The sequence below is a fragment of the Saccostrea cucullata genome, unplaced genomic scaffold (genome assembly GCF_032062105.1).
Source record: "Saccostrea cucullata isolate Sc308-1 unplaced genomic scaffold, CSIRO_AGI_Scuc_v1 ctg3276, whole genome shotgun sequence".
NCBI lineage: Eukaryota > Metazoa > Mollusca > Bivalvia > Ostreida > Ostreidae > Saccostrea > Saccostrea cuccullata.
The window spans coordinates 9,901-27,089 of NW_026927954.1; the positions used below are offsets into that span (position 1 = coordinate 9,901).

General features: G+C 34.9%; 1 protein-coding gene and 1 pseudogene across 1 annotated transcript; one reads left to right on the forward strand and one right to left on the reverse strand.

Annotated features, from left to right (window-relative positions):
• Positions 1-5,565: 5,565 nt before the first annotated feature.
• LOC134275964 (uncharacterized) lies at positions 5,566-8,517 on the forward strand. The gene is made up of 6 exons (XM_062758245.1): positions 5,566-5,973; positions 6,131-6,267; positions 6,717-7,048; positions 7,291-7,419; positions 7,555-7,747; positions 7,900-8,517. The coding sequence occupies exons 1-6, from the start codon at positions 5,566-5,568 to the stop codon at positions 8,432-8,434; spliced, it is 1,734 nt and encodes a 577-aa protein (XP_062614229.1). The 3' UTR covers positions 8,435-8,517.
• On the reverse strand, positions 7,295-12,571 carry LOC134275965 (uncharacterized; annotated as a pseudogene).
• Between the last annotated feature and the right edge of the window lie 4,618 nt (positions 12,572-17,189).

Here is a 17,189-nt window from a genome sequence, read left to right on the forward strand (position 1 = left end):
TACATTCATTTTCAGAAGGTTAACCAGGGTGAAGTTTTTATCTCTGGCCATGGATTTCTGGATCAGCCTCTCAATCAGCTGCCAATGACGGGCCTTCAGTGACGGGTTCCTGAGAGACGTGATTACTGGCATGCCATGTTTAAACTCTGTTACTTTTTCCTTCAGAATGGGCAGGACCTCATAGCAAGTTTGGTAGAGGGTAAACCTAACACAGAAATCAGAATACAATGCCATTTTAGATAAATAATCAGTGGGTTCTTTGTTAAGACAGAGTTTCCAATTTCTGACAATCCAATTATTTGGTTCAAAGCAAAACTTGTAAAAAAAAATTGCTCTGGTATTTTTTTTTTTTTTTTTATAAAATTAACATCATAATTTTCATAAGTTTCATAATATGAACAAAATTATTATAATTTAGAACATAATCTTAGAAATGGGAATAATAATGTCCACAAAACTCAAAATGTAATCATAAAAACAAATTTTAAAAAATGTATTCACCTTTTTCCAACATATAAACTGTCTGGGTGACTCTATTAACATTTATGTGTAGTAGCTCCACTTGTAGAGAATCAAATGGTGTGGCTGTCCCATTCCTCCTGGAATTGCTATAGCAACTGTCTCAAGGTCAGGTCACGTTTAATGTCAGAAAGGTCAGCCTGAATCTCAGTGGCACTTTGACTGTCATAGTGATCCATTAACATATACTCCCTAGAAAAAAAATTCAATATTTTACATGTATACTGAAGAGTTATAATGAAGGGAAAGTAATTTCTTAATTGACATGAATTGTTTACATCCACTAATTCTTTTTTAATATGAAATTTTTAAAAGCATATAAATAATTATTATTGGTAATATATGTTCTAGTTTTTTAACACCAAAATTATGCATGTATACATGTAATGAATACACTGAAGAAAATGTAAGTTTACAATAAAAGTAAGAATAACATTTTAAAACATGACATAAATAATAAATATTAAAACTAACAAACGCAAGAACTGATGATGAAACAATGCACAAATTTACCATACTTCACGTCTAGAATCAGAAAAATAATTTTGATATTTGCAACAAAGGATCCAATGAAATCTTTGAGTATGCACTGAAAATTGTTTGATTTATGAGATAATCTATCTTTGAAAAAACTGCAGTCAAATTGTTGCAAAAAGGTAGATGTACAACCAAAACCATACTTACTCTCCATACATGCCCCTCTTGGAGTCTTACAGTGAGCTTCCGAATCCCTCTTGATAGCTTGCATAGCTCCTCGCTTTTGTTTACTGAGAGCTCACCTCGCTCTGAATCGAGTCGAGCTTACTCAGAGCAGCCACTACTATATGTCAGTGCTGAGGAGATCTGGGTCAAGTACTCGGTTTTTGACCTCCATCAGTTTGGTACGAATCTTATAGATGAGAGTGTCCAAGTCCTGGCTAAATTTACAGATTTTTTTATCTTTCTTGGCTTCTCCTACCAGAATGGCATTCTACAAAATTTTTATATTTGGGATTAGTACTACTTGCACAGTATCGTGCCCCAAAAAGCAATGCGTCTTTTAGCATACAAAATATACAGTAAAACTTTTTTAGTACAAACGCGGACATTGTGAATTCACCTTACTGTAAACCAAGTATTATACGCGTGCGATAAATATCCGCGAGTTCCGCGAGTAACCTCTGCTCGCGGATATTTATCGTCGCGAATCAGTTGTTCATTATATTCCTATATCATGATTTATTTAGAGTTTCAATACCTTTCTAGTTTTTCAACAAGTAATCACGGAAAAACTTTACTGTAAGGTTACACGAAGCAGTTGAAATTTAATTACAAACATTCAGAAAAAATAAAAACGAATGGCAAATCTAAAACTATTTGTCTAAAAATGATTCATTTCAGCTTGTGTTATTATTGTTCATTTATTGTAACAGACGGGTCAGAGATAGCCTGGTTAATTACGGCTAATTATGGCACAGTCCTGCTCTGTCCAAACCATTTATAATAATTGCCCCTTGGCTGTGTAGATCTTAGAAAGCGTCGATTACCCAATTAGTATGAGGCTTTTTTGCAATTGAGAGTTTGAAATCAATTTTAATTTCCTAGATTTTACCCCGATTTTGTTTCAAGAGCGTTGTGAAAATGCGTATGAAGTATACTCATGGTAAAGATTTTATCTACTTTAGGGGCGGATGTAAGATTTTAAATGGACGCAATGCACAGAATGTCTTGAACAATGCGTAAGCAGACCTCACGCTACTATTTTACCTAGTTTATGGGCGGATATAAAATTTTTATTGGATTCAAAAATACTCGTGGAAATAAAAAAAAATGTGACCACTTGTTCGCGGAAATAAATCGTCGCGGATAAGTTCTCTGGCGGTCAGTCGCGAATAAAAAATGACGCGTATAATAATTGGTTTACAGTAGTTATCTTGGATCCCCAGCTAAATAAATTTAATGAAGTCCTTATTTGGATGTAACGCACACAGGCACTTGTTTCTGCTATAAATTTTTGACCCATAGTATAATAATAACACAAGGTATCTAACTCGGATTTACAACAAGTATCCACCTCCCTTAGAATTGCGCTCATTTACACTTTCAGAGGAAATGCATGGGTAAACTGTTTTTACCTATGTCTTCTATGATAATTTATCTACACATTATCAGTTTCAAGACTCTGCTCACCGAGTGGAAAGTGAAACTCAGCCATAGAATGGTATGTTCTAGTCTCAGGCAAAGAATTAGACCTCGAATTTGATTGGCTAAAAATCTGTTTCCAAATTGCATCGAAAAAACATTGTAGTGTTTTTATGGAAAATAGGACACTATGAAATTTTGTTTATTCAATGCAATATTTAAAATCTGGGATTGAATTTTTAAACCCAGGCATTCTTTAATTTTTCTCTTTGCCACGAGATTAGCACATACCGTTTTATGGTTTAGTTCGACTTTTCTACTCGACGAGTAGAGATTTGACGCTGTTTATGGAGATTAAAGAAAACAAAGACAAGCAAGTCATATACGGTTGTGTAGATAAATTATCGTAGATGACACAGGTATTCAACAGTTTGCCACTGCCTTTTCTCTGAAAGTGTAAATGAGCGCGATTCTAAGGGAGGAGGGTACTCCGTGCAATTTGGAGTTAGATACCTTGTGTTATTATTATACTATAGGTTAAAATTTATTCCTGAAACAAGTGCCTGTGATAATGAATTACGGATATAGCGAAGTAATTTCAGAGGTTCCGGCGACTTTGTTATAGCCAAGTTTTACTGTACTTGTTTACAGATTTCAATCATACACCATTTTCGTCAAGAATAAAAAAAATGACAAATTGATTCTTTCTTTCAACAAAGATATTGATCACAACATCTAATTTTAATAAAAACATTATTGGATACTTGATGAGTATTTTTCATTTTTTCCCCATCACCAATCAGTTTATATAATTGGCTTTTCCAGACAGAAAGCAAGTCTAACTCTCTTACTTTCAGCCCCGGAAACTTGGACCCAGTGTCTGGTGTAAGGCCAGGTCTTCTGGTTCAATCTTTACAAAGAAATCCTTGGCAATGGTGAACAACTTTTTTCACAATCAGGAACTCCTTATCAAGAGCTGTGATTTCAGACATCATCTTAGACAGGAAAGACAAATGTTCCACAAATTCTTCCACAGATTTAGAATAGTCCTCCAGTTTTTTTTGCTGCACCCTGATAAAAGACATTTCCAAATAATTTAAAAACACTAAATTTCATGTTTTTTTGTGGAGGGGGAGATATTTCCAAATCCTTACCAAATAAAGAATTTCTGAAATTTAGTTGCAAATTCAATCAAATTCTTTTTAAAAATCTAAGAATTGTTTCCTTTTCCTCATTGAATACCTTGATAATAGTAAGCAGATCTTCGTTTCATTTGATGGCTATAATGGGCAGCTTATGGTGGGTCTTGCTGATGATCTCCTGGGGGTAGGGGAGACAGGAGTCCCTGAAGCTAGAGCTTATCACCAGAACCATCGCACATCTCCTCTTCACAGTCATCTTCCGCATCTCCTTTACCTACAGACGTTAAAAGAAAGCTGTTACTTCTACAAATTTAGACTTAAGATTTGAAAAAAAAGTGCTTCTGCCCAAAAAATGCAAAATACAAGGGCACCGCTGAGCGGAGCATCCCCTCGCCTAATGGCAACATCTCACAAGAGATAAATTCTCCAGAGGGACGTTAAACATGTTAAAGATTGATAGTACAATGTATTTTGTTTATTGTCCCTCTCAGGAATTTTTTGCTCATATGAAGGCTTGCCGGTGGAGAGCTGCACATTCTTTCCTATAATAGGGACTTACGACCATTGAGCAGTGAGGGATCTTTTTGTGCCAGCATTTGTTGGGACATGGGCCTTTAGTTACACGGATTTATTCGAAGGACCAGTCTCCATGTCCCACGAAGGGATTCAAACCCACAACATTAGGACCAACTCCCCTACTTTTGACAAAATTATTAGTGGGTGTGTTGTTGTTGATCCATTTTTACAAAATGCAAAGTGGTTAAGGGGGGGGGGAGCCATAACATAGATACTTTTAAGCTTTCAAACTGGTTCTTAAATTGGTTCCCTTGCAGAAATGATTATTGTCAACTCGTACATAAAATGTCAGGGTTTCGAGACAGTGAAACGCGATATCAGAAGAAATAATTTAACAATGAACTTGAAAATGAATAGGCTTCATCTTTTTATATTTTCACATAAGTTTGTAAACGCTGAGCGTGGTTAGCAAAGGTTTTCTGTTAATCTTGCCCACAAAGTGTAACGAACACACTAACACACACACACACACATACGCACATTTGCGATGCTATATCCCCTCCGCAACTATTTGCATGAGGGGATAATATCATTCTATGACTGAGATTACCAGCTTAGCAACAAAACATAAAATTATTAATGCATCATAATTCTGAAAATATTTTAAAAATTCTTCTCATGATAAACAGATATTATGCAGAAAGCAGGTCTGACCATTTCTGTGAAGGTTGGTAGAACATGATTGAATTCTTCTGTGGACCACTCATGTCTGGCCATGGATTCATCAATGTCCAAGGCTTTACTCTTGTCCACCACTTCACAGTACTGATCAAAGTTCTGTTGGAGGAAATCATATATTGACATAAAACAGGGATTAATCTAGGGCATATTTACTATCGATAATGGGTGTTTTTCCCCTAGAGAAAATTTCCCCTCAGGAACTTATTTTCCCCTTTTGATGAGTAAAATATTCCCCTTACAATAATAAAAACCTCAAATATAATTTTTCCTTCCTAAAAACAGAATAGACCCCTTTAATAATATATGCAGACATGCGCACAACTACTTCCGAGTGGATACGAGCGTGAAGCGAACCGCGTCGAAAATGTATAAAAACATGTTTCAGATTTTAACTATAATTTTGTGTTAAATAAATAAACTGTTATATTTTTTTCAAAAAAATATTTTCTTGATATTTTTAAAATTAAGTCGAACTTCCTGTTTATCGTTGCCAAGTTTACATTAGTTACCATGCGCGTCTAAAAGTATGGCGACGCTGGAGCATTTAAAGAAAACAAATATAGGCATTTTGAAAACAATAGCTTTAGATCTGGGTATTGATTGTAAGAAGAAGAAAAAAGATGATCTGATTTGCGATATTCTTGCAAGCAGCACAAGTACAGATGCCCTGTGTCCCACTGTTGAGGTATTTTCTTCCTCTGATCCTACACTTACGCAGTTCAAAGAAAACTTGCCACCATTCAACAAAGTTTCTTACCAGCTGATAGGTCCATCAAGTCATGTGAAACCATCTGCCCTTTCTTTTTCCTCTTTGTATGAGTTTATGATCTCAAGGACAAGGCAGGGAGGTCAGAGTGTTCAAAACTTTAAAGGACTGGACAAGTCTCTGAAACATTTTGATGCAGGGGACATCCAAGAATTAAGTATTGCCAACGTAAGTAATACTGATTCTTTAGATTTATTAAGTGATTTTGTCCTTTTTATTTCAATAATATAGTATATATATGTGTGTATTATCTTCAGCTACAACCAATACAGTATTAATAATTATGCCATTGTATTTAGATTGTTACTTTGTGTTTTACATGTAGATTGATGACACAACAGTCTATGTCAAGGCCTTTTGCTTGGCATCTATGAAAAAGCAGAGGTATCAGGTTTATCTTTGTATGACAAACATTGGCAGCACACACAAAGTGGACTATGCATATTGCCAGTGTCCCATTGGGTAAGTATTTTAAGTGTTACACTTAGGCTAGGAGAATGGTCAAAAGATCAGTGTTTGACAAAATACTACATTAAAGATAGTTTTCATCAAGGCCCCTCCCCTCCTCCTCAAAACTAAATTGTTGATTGAAATTTAATTATTCATTAATACTGATGTATTATAACACTGTTAATAGCTTTTATTTCCCTTTTTATTCATAAAAAACATTTCAAATACCAGTTAATAAGGTCTCCTGTACCACATTAAATCTCTGAGTATTAAATTTTGTTGCACAAGAATTTTTGGGGCTCTTGATTCCCCCACCACCTAAACTATTTGAATTTAGTTTTTTAATCTGACACTGATCTTTTGATTTCTCCATTTTAGCAACTCTAATTAATTGTAAAACTTCTATACACTTAAGAATAATTAAATTTATAAATATTTTTTTCATCATCATTTTACTGTAGGTTAGCTCAAGCCTGCAGCCATATTGGTGGATTGCTTTTTGCAATATGCAATGGCATCTTTACGTCATCCCAGAGCTGTACCTCAACTCTATGCACGTGGAAGATGCCAAGGTCGGTTAACCAGAAACCAACCCCAATTAGCAATCTGAATCTATCAAAGCCTCGTGCCCAAATAGAAAAGACAGGTGAGGACAATGCTGCAGCAACCGTTTCTCTACCACATGGCTCTGCAATGGCGAAATTTGACCCTCGACATTCAGAGGATAAGGAAAATGACATAGACTGGTCATTGCAGCAGCTTTCAGAATTAAAAGTCATTTTCCCTCAAACAGGTATCGATGGAAAAAGTGAAACACAATGTTTCCTATTTTAAAAACAGCTTGCTCATGTTCTAAGCCTTTTAATTCAAATAATATTGCAAGTTTATATTTATTGATATGATGAACAGACATAATTGTATGAGACATTAAATCATTAAAGTGATAGTGATATTTACAAGTTTAAAAAAAATCTAAATTTTGGTCTTGGTAAAAAACCCCCACAATAATCATAAAAAATTGTTTGAAATATTTAGGTATGGCACATTTATGGAACATTCCTGACTCTGGAGCACCAACTGCAGTGGACAATGAAATGGAGGTGGAAACATTGGTCCATCCACTCCACCTGAAAATGGAAAAAATGATATTCTCTCAAAGCAATGGTGAGTCATGAAATATACTCATTTATAAATATTACAATAATTACCATACAGATGATAGTAAAAAAAAAAGTTACATTCAGTGCAATCATCAATTGTAAGTTATATTAATAAGGGCATTTTTGTGCAATTTTGCAGTCCCACCACCTATGATTGACCAAAACTTAGTAGACTACATTGAAGAACACACAAGAGCACAAAGACTTAGTGATCTATGGAAAAAACTTCATCTTGGACGGATCACAAGTTCTATCTTTGGTGATGTTCTTCAATCGGGAGACAAACCTACATCCCTAATCCAACAGATTTTGTATGGATCAAATCTAAACAAGTAATTTAATTTGTTTTTTTTTTAACTTTCTAAATACATGTAGCACATTGCATCACAAAACTAACATCAACTTTTTTTTTTTAGATAAAACAATTAAATACTTTTTGTAAATGCTGATTTCAGAAATTAAAAACCAGTTTCTACAATTTCAGATACTCTAGGTTACCTCTCGCAGTGCAGTGGGGAATTGACCATGAGATGGACGCAAAGGAAGACTACCTACAGATCAAAAGAGCTATTCAATTGGAAACTGACGTACAGACATCTGGTCTTACTTTATGCTCGACACATTCTTTTCTAGGGGCTACCAGTGATGGGAGAGTGGTTGATAATGAAAGCACTGGACTGCTAGAAATTAAATATCCCTTCTCCATCTCAGGACAAAATGTAACTCTCATAAAGATAACACTGTTGGGAATATCTGATATTATGTCAATGAATTCAAAACAGTTTTGTCTTGAACTCAGTGAATTGGGCCCAACATTAAAGAAATCACACAAATACTATGCACAGGTTCAGGGTGAGATGGCCATCATTGGGCTTCCTTGGGTGGACTTTGTGGTATGGACGGCAGCTAAGTCAGACAACATTTTCATCGAGAGAATTTACTTCGATGAACAATACGTAAAAGACATGCTACCCAAATTAGTTGAATTTTACATGAGGCATATTTTTCCACTCTTGTAAAATTATTGAAATATATGTGTATTCAATTTGAAATTACTAAACTTTAATGTAAAATGTTAAATATATTTGTTTAGTAAAATATTGTTTTTTAGTACTTACTCAAGACTCTTCTGTAGTTGGTTTCTTTCCATCAACCATCGGGAAATCCAAATTTGTTAACCAACAACAAACTTGAAAAATTTTGCTTATGAGAGGCACAATATTAAGGGGGATCACTCCTTCCAAAATGTGGAAATTCTTTACCCGTCCAATACTCCTCTCCACATGAATACGGAGCTGTGCAATTTCTTGCGTCCTGTAGACATCATCAGTAGAAAATTGATTCACATTACCTAAAATAAAAAGGAAGATTTTCTGACATGCAGGACTGGAGATGTATTTGTTGAATTACATATTTTTTTGACTTAATTTCCTAAAAATGCATGGTTCTAAATTTTATTGTCAGACTTTGTAATTAAGTGAAGAAAAAAGACTGTTTTGATCATTTTGGAAATAATCTGTCCTTCACCAATATGATGCCCCCTCTTCCCGATACAAATTGTCATCTTCTTATTCTAACGTAATAATACCGCTACAACTTCAGTAAAGAAAATATACATCATAGAAAAAAAAGTGTCACAATCATGGCTACTTGAAGATTTGCTAGCACTACAATAGATATTGCATGGGGTACATATGACCTACTGAATGTTACTGAATAAAATAAAAACACTATTTTAGCACTTTCAAATTTGCTACCAGCCTCAGTCAATATGTGTTAAATTTAATAATATATGCATGTTTATACATACATGTACTATTAATTTCAAACTAATTGCATCATACCTCTGAATGGTGGGATGTTTAGAAAACACTGCTGTTTTTCCAACAAATCGGCAATTGTGAATCCCTTGTCAGCCATTACACTGTCACCTGGCTCAAGCAAACTGATCAGCCCACAATTCTCTGTTAGTTGACGATCTGATGTTTTGCCCGGCCATCCCTCAGAAACAAATGTGATGACACCGGAGGGGCTAATAAAAGGCCAACCAAAAATTTGACAGTGGTATGGTGTTTATAACTAGAGAATGTCAAACTTTGATTTAAAAGGCTACTTGAACTTTGAATAAACAGTTCAGTGCAATCAATAATAACTCTAGTTGATGGATACTTTACTTTAAATGATTCTGGCATGGTCCTGTTGATGATGTCTTTGCTTGGGAAGGGATTTAGAAACTTTAGTTCAGCATGTAGTAAACTAATCCAAGTAGTAAATATCATGGAAAATGAGGCACAACTGATTTGGAATCTTTCTGAAAAATATCTTGGATGTAAAGACCTACTTTCAATCTCATTAAAACTGCAAAAAACTGATCAATGGGGCTGAGATATGATGAAGACATTCGCACTCTATCTGTAGATGTAGTTTGGCCCTGTCCCCTCCAATAGTTCATCCTTGAGCATTTAGGTGCAAGGTAGCTGCAATGATTAATAATTTAAGAAATCATTTAAATATTTTATAAAGTGAATTGCTGACATAATATGCAAGCCTACTCTAAAAAAGTTTTCTGGCTAAAATATTTTTAAAATAGATTATCAGATGCAAACAGAAACCAGAAGTCTCTGTCGAGACTGTAGCTCTACTGGTTTGTACTTATAATAAATGATGAGAAAAGAAGCCATTACCATCAGACCAAAACTGTCGGATGACTAGCGTTTTAAAGGAATTTCAAAGAAAATTCAATTTTGAGTAACCATGGCAACATCGTTCATCGAAATTAAAATCCAATGCACTATTTTATGTATCTTAGTGTAGTCTACTTGTGTGCCAAGTTATATTGAAACACGGACCAAAACTGTAGGAGGAGTAGCGTTTTGAAAAATTGTTTACAGACAGACGGACAGACAGACAGACAGACGGACGGACGACGGACCCCTTACTATCGCATAAGCTCTTCTGGTCTCTGACCAGTAGAGCTAAAAATGAGGTCAAATCATCTTATTAAATTTTAAATTGAATTTAGAAATTATATAACTTTTATAATGGCAAATTTTTAAAGAGTAGGCAGCTCATTTTAAAAATAACTAGTCACTTAATGATCAGTATGACCATTAAGCCCTGCATGAAGTTGGGTACTCAAACATTGTTGACATTCCTACTTTATAATTTGTTTCTAAGGCCATCAGTAAAATATTTTTGTTTTATGTACTCTGATCCACATTTTTCAAGGTGGGTATAGGTAGGTTTTGTTTTTGTTTTTGTTTTTGTTTTGCAGCATCTAACAATTTATTGTCAAAAAAACCAAAGACTTTTTCAAGTGGGGGGTATATAGTAATCATATTTATTGATGTTTTCTTATTACTCTGGATAAGACAGATTTAATATCCATTGCTTTAAAATGTTCTGTCAAAGCAAGAAAAAAGCATCTTAAGGAAATTATAAATCCTCTTTAAATTGAAACAATTTTTATTTTCCTGAAAACCAATCCCCCACCCAAAAATAAAAAAAAAACACTAAAATTTAAAGTACTGAAAACAAGGATTGGGTAGGGGCGATTTTGACGGGAAGGTCGGAGTACATCAAACAAATCATTTTTTATTGTTGGCCTTTAAATATTCTTTTACTTGAACAGCCACAAAAAGATGGCAAATGACGGTAATCCTGTGTAGAACTTTGTCATTCCATCGTCGTCTTTGATGCGTTCCACACCCCACTTATGCTTGCCAAGTTCTGCTCTTAGTCGACTGACCTCTTGTCTTAGCTCCCTGTTTTCATGAAGTAGGGGGTCTTCTTCACACTGTATACCTAGGATTTGTTATTATGTAACTATAAATATTGCAGCAATATTCATCCTTTGTAATATATTATATTTTCATTTGGAATTACATAAATTTACTTGTATTATTGAGGGTATACTAAAAAAATGTTCATCTCACAAAAACTCAAATGTCAATTGATGACCATTTATAAGTTATCTATGTACCCGGTATTCAAATTAATGATTATACCATTTAGATGTTACAAATGTATAGTGGTAGTCTCACTTGAATCAGATGTGAGATGAATGTTAACATCATCTGTTGTGATGGCAGAAAGATCTTCATGATCGATATCTACAGCCTTTCTACTCTACAGTATGATCCATGGGCCAGCAGCGAAAAATGAAGGCTTGCCATCTCCCTCTCTTTAGATAACCTCCTTGTACTGTTCTTCCTATTAAATGAATATTTTCTATATTCATATATATTATCAATATTTTAAATGCACAAGCAACAAAATAGACTGTTAAACATTAGAATAAATAGTACTCAAGTACTATGTATTATTACATAAACACACCAATTATTCAGTTTGCTATTTATAGTGGTGTAAATTTGTTTATGCAACACTTGATTCTTACAATTTGATATTTGACCCCCCCCCCCTTATTAAGCATTTAATTATTACATTATAATTTGAATTGTATTAGTAAAACTTTATTGTAGGTATTTGTAATTTGTATTGGTAACTTGATACACACGAAAACAGGTACCTCATGCCCACACCAACGCCCAAACAACCCCTTTTGACTGTGACGAAAAAAGATTATAAAATATGTACATTTTCTGAATTTATCTCAATGCCTATAATTTATCATACATGTACAGTACGTACTATATACCTACACTTCAATTTATATTCACCACAACTGAACTACCCTCCAACTCCCGTGCATGTACCTTAATATATATTGATAAGACTTTTTTTTTTATTTATGTGGAGTATATAAAAATCGATCAGTGAAGATCACATATACGATAAATATTGCCGGGGTAGGCCTTATGATTTATCAAGTATTAAGACTTTACCTTTGTTGATTCACGTTCTAATCTCCTTTTTTCCCTTTTGACGTCTTCATCCGATCTTATGTCTTTATAAGCAAACAAAGTGGGGGCGTAATTATCATCACTGGGATCATCTCCGTGCCACCCATGCAAAAAATGCTCGGAACAGATCCAAGTGTGGTCGCCTGGTTCCCACTTATCCCTGTTGACTGCTTTGCTCCACACTCTTCGCTTTCGCTTATTCTTTGGGAAACGGAAGAAACTAACCCCTCTCGATCTAGCATCGGCATTATAGACATTCATACATTTGTAAACACAGCAATTTTTAACCATGAAATTCGGAATTTCCGCCTTGTCGCTACAGACGCTGTATCCACTCGGAAGTGTTTATGCGCATGCGCCATTGCTGCGGGATAGATTTTTCATTAAATGAGAATTTAAAGTAAAAAATTTTCTGTATATGAGAAAAATGGTTTTACTTTGCTACTTTATGTGCTTTAAATGATAGTAAAAATGCTGAAATTCAATTACCCCCCAAGCAGGGCTGGCCCTGCACTCTCTCGAGTGGTTCCTAGACCCCGGCTAATTTTCCCAATTTCTCCAGAAAGGGTAGTTTCCCCAAAAACCTAGATTAATCCCTGTAAAATTATCTAAGGATACATGTAGATAAAGAATATAAATTTGAAACAATGTATTTTTCAAAATCTGCATAACATGTTCCATCAATGTTATATTAATTTTGAAATGATTAAACCTTATTCTCAAGTCAATCTTAATAAAACCACATTCCAGTCATTTTGTATATCAAACTTACATGAGAGAACTGTTTAACTTGCTCCAGCTGCATTGCCATGTATGAGCCAAGGTCAGTCAGATATTTTTGGTATTCTGGGTCATCACCAAACAGATTTTCAAGGTCAGGCCAAGGTCGCTGGTATTCCATTCGGTCTTTTTCTTCTTCCTGGTCAAATTTCAATCTAAGGTCATGGGAAGGTGGGGAATAAATTTTGGCTCTCTTAACTTGGACACAACTTGATCTAAAATGAAAGGAATAATATTGGCTCATCATGTATAGAAAAGGAAAAAATTGGTTTTCTTGGTGTCTTTGAGATAAATATTAAACTTTTAGTATTTTATCAAGGTTATGAATTTGTAGGCCCATTTATACCCCCCCCCCCCCCCCCAACTCAAAAAGTGATTTCACAGTAACTGCAGTATTTATATAAAAGGCATGCACAACTTTCCTTGGGGAAGTAAATTTACATTGAGTATAACTATTACAGGCCGCTGTTTACCTTTTCTCCTGCTCTGGGTAGGCGTACTCCTCACCAGGAGTTCTGTCCTCATCCTCTGACTCCTCAGTCTCAGAGCTGTCCCTCCTGTGGTCCTGCTCCTCACCCGAGTCCTCAGAATCACTCTCCTCAGACTCTGACTCTACAAAGTCAAACTTTACTGGATAAAATCACAATTAAGTCTTGAACATGGATATCTCAGTACTATGGATAGGTTAAAGGAGTTAAATACCCAACAAATTTTTCGATAGGTATTTCAACCTTGATAGCTTGAGTCCTGGCATATATTGAAGTTTTTGTCTTGACCCCATTAAGTTTGGTCTGAGATAACACGAATTGCCTGCATTTTGCAAGTTACCCTTAAATTGTTCATAAATTGCTTAAAATCCTAGTTTCCTTGTAATATTTAAAGGATACATTTTCAAGACATTAATAAAATGTTTTCTGAAACTGAAACTCAGAAAAATATTTCCATTCTAACCTGAAGTCTCATGAATATCTTGAAACTGGACAGTTTTTCTAGTGGAAGCAGAGTCTGTTAACTTGTCTGGAGAGTAGGACTTTCCTTGTCTGTGTTTCTTTCTCTCCTCTTTCTGGGGTTTTTCGTCCCCGGGACATTTAGCACCGCTGTATGCTACAGACTGAGGCTATTATTTCCTCTACCACGTCCTTCTGCCTGATTTCCTCCGACAACTGTTAGAGAAATGGGTGTCATCATGAAATAATTAAGCGATTGAAAGGAAATTGACACTTTACTTCTAGATTTAAGGACCCTCCCCCTTTACTTTTGTTTTGATATCACTTGACTTAGCAAACATTCCAAAACATTTTAACAACTATTCACAATTCCATAAATTATATTCTAGTATTTCATTCTCTCATTCACTAACACGGAATTTATTTTAAACATTGCAAGGACTAAATTAAATAATCAACCCATTAAAAATGATACAACCATTTTCCATATATAATGATTTGTTTAATCTTTACATCTGCATGAGCATTAAAGGCCAAATATGATTGAGATATAACACTGAATGTTATAATTACAAAATAAAGCTTACCTCATCTACATCCGGTGGTCCCTCTACAATTTCTGATTGATCAAAGTCAAAATACGGGATCTTGTAGGGGGTGTCTGCCTTGGGTGGGGGCGGGACCTTAGGTTTACTGCTGGTTTGACTGTGACTTGCCGCAGTCATATGCCTGAAAAGAATATTTCTTACAATTAAAGCAAATTTCTATTGTGGCCTCTTTTTCAATTTTCTCCCAAAACATCTCAAATTTTGGTTAGGGTAATAATCTGACTTGTCCTCATTATTTTTCAAGTGGTGGTATCTCCATTTGAATGAAAAATTTCTTGGAGGAAGTTTAACAACAAACAAACAAATGACATAACAAGAGGCCCAAGGGCCTTGAATCGCTCTTCTGATAAATTGTACAATCTATCACTTCTATTAGAAGCCTCCAACTCTATTGTATCATAAGACCCGAAATGCATTAACTTACAAAGTTTGATAATATTTAGCCAGTTAAGACTGAAGATATTATAATATAATTATAAAATACCATAAGTAGGTCACAGTGACCTACCTTTTGATTGAAATTTTCTGAGAACTCAAGATACAGTAATTGACAAAGACTGATGATTCTAATTAAATAAGTACCTGAGATATTCAAAAGTAGGTCACCATGACCTACTTTTTGGTCAACATTCTCTGAAAAACCAAGATGCATCATCTGACAAAGTTTGACGATTCTAAGCCAATTAGTACCAGAGATAATTAAATATAGCCATCAAATGTCAAAAGTAGGTCAGTGACCTACTTTTTGGTCTACATTATCCAAAACCCAAGATGCCTAAACTGACAAAATTTGATGATTCTAAGCCAATAAGTACCTGAGATATTCAAAAGTAGGTCACTGTGGCATTCAATGAAACCCTAAGATGCCTCACGCAGCTATGATAAGGCTGCCCGTAAAGTATCGAACTGTTCAAACTGTAGTAACTTCTCAATGAACTACCTAGATATGACGTCATAATAGAATATGACGTCAAGTCACTGCATACTTGAGCTACAATAACGGGGAAAGTGTCATAATTTTTATATAGCATGTAGATTTATTTTTGGGACTTATTGTTTAATTCAAGTGTTAGGATTGATTTTTAAGCTCGAGTGTGCGGATATGATGTTGAATATATGAAATCTAAATATGCCTATTCCTTTTGCTTGTCTGATATGCACATAATTAATTAATAGCGAAAAATTATGTGTGAAATGCTCCCCTTATACATCCGTAGACAGAGTTAGAATTTATGAATCGTGTTTATATTGGACTGGCACAAGTGATAAACAAGGACAAATTGAAGATATTCTGTTTGAATCTACAAGAGATTTTTGTACTCTAACTGAATTTTGCTGGGGGATTGTGTGTAGTTTTTCCATTTTTGTATAAATTGCTTAACGAGTAAAAAAATTTAACCTGCCCCCTGCACTTCTATGTCCCAGAGATGTTGGTAACAAAAATTTCTCATAAAATATATTTTTCACTTGTGCCGAAGCGCTTTTTTGTGAAAGAATTAGGAATATCATAAATCTATGTCACGTGCCTGAAAGACATCTATTATCTCAGGTTGACTGTAATTAAAAACAAGGAATACAGGTGACTCTCGATGGCTCGAACTCCGATCTCTCGAAGTTCTCGATCTCTCGAAGTGAACCTCAAGTCCCGTTTTTTTCTTCTATATAACTAAAGGAATATCATAAATCTATGTCACGTGATCAACATAGTCATGTGACATCACAAAAATGCTTGAAAGTAAAACATGTTTCAACTATTATCTCAGGTTGACTGTAATTAAAAACAAGGAATACAGGTGACTCTCGATGGCTCGAACTCCGATCTCTCGAAGTTCTCGATCTCTCGAAGTGAACCTCAAGTCCCGTTTTTTTCTTCTATATAACTAAGCAAATTTACTCCTGATCTCTCGAACTTCTATTTCTCGAAGTTCTCTATCTCTCGAACCAAACCATGGGTCCCGTTACACATATTTCATTGAATTTTACCCTATATCTCTCGAAGTTTTGATTTCGTGTGTTTACAAGTCAATCAAGCGTAAAATTGATGCAGCCTGAACTTACCTGGAAAACAGTGAACACCTGGGGCTTGGCATTGAGGTGTTAATTGGGTGTTTACATTGATGACACTTCACCTGTGGGTAGTCCGTGTGTAAAAATTTAACCTGTTTTTAAATTCCCCGAGACGATAATTTTTGCACTTTCTATGTCCCAGAGATCACGATGAATTGATCTATGAAAAAGTAACAAACTTTGCATGAGGGGGGGGGGGGGGGGGGTATATTTTCTCAATCAAATATTGCATAAACTATTTTTCACTTTGTGCCGAAGCGGTTTTTGTGAAAGAATTAGGAATATCATAAATCTATGTCTGGTGAACAAGTGATCAACATAGTCATGTGACATCACAAAAATGAAACTTGAAAAGTAAAACATTGTTGTTTATCAAGTAAACTATTATGTAAAATAGGTTGAAAACTCCGGTATCTATAAACGTAATTAAAAACAAGGAATATATATTAAAATTTAATTCTAGCTCAAAATAAAATATATATTTTTTAGGCATTTTAAACCTTCGGA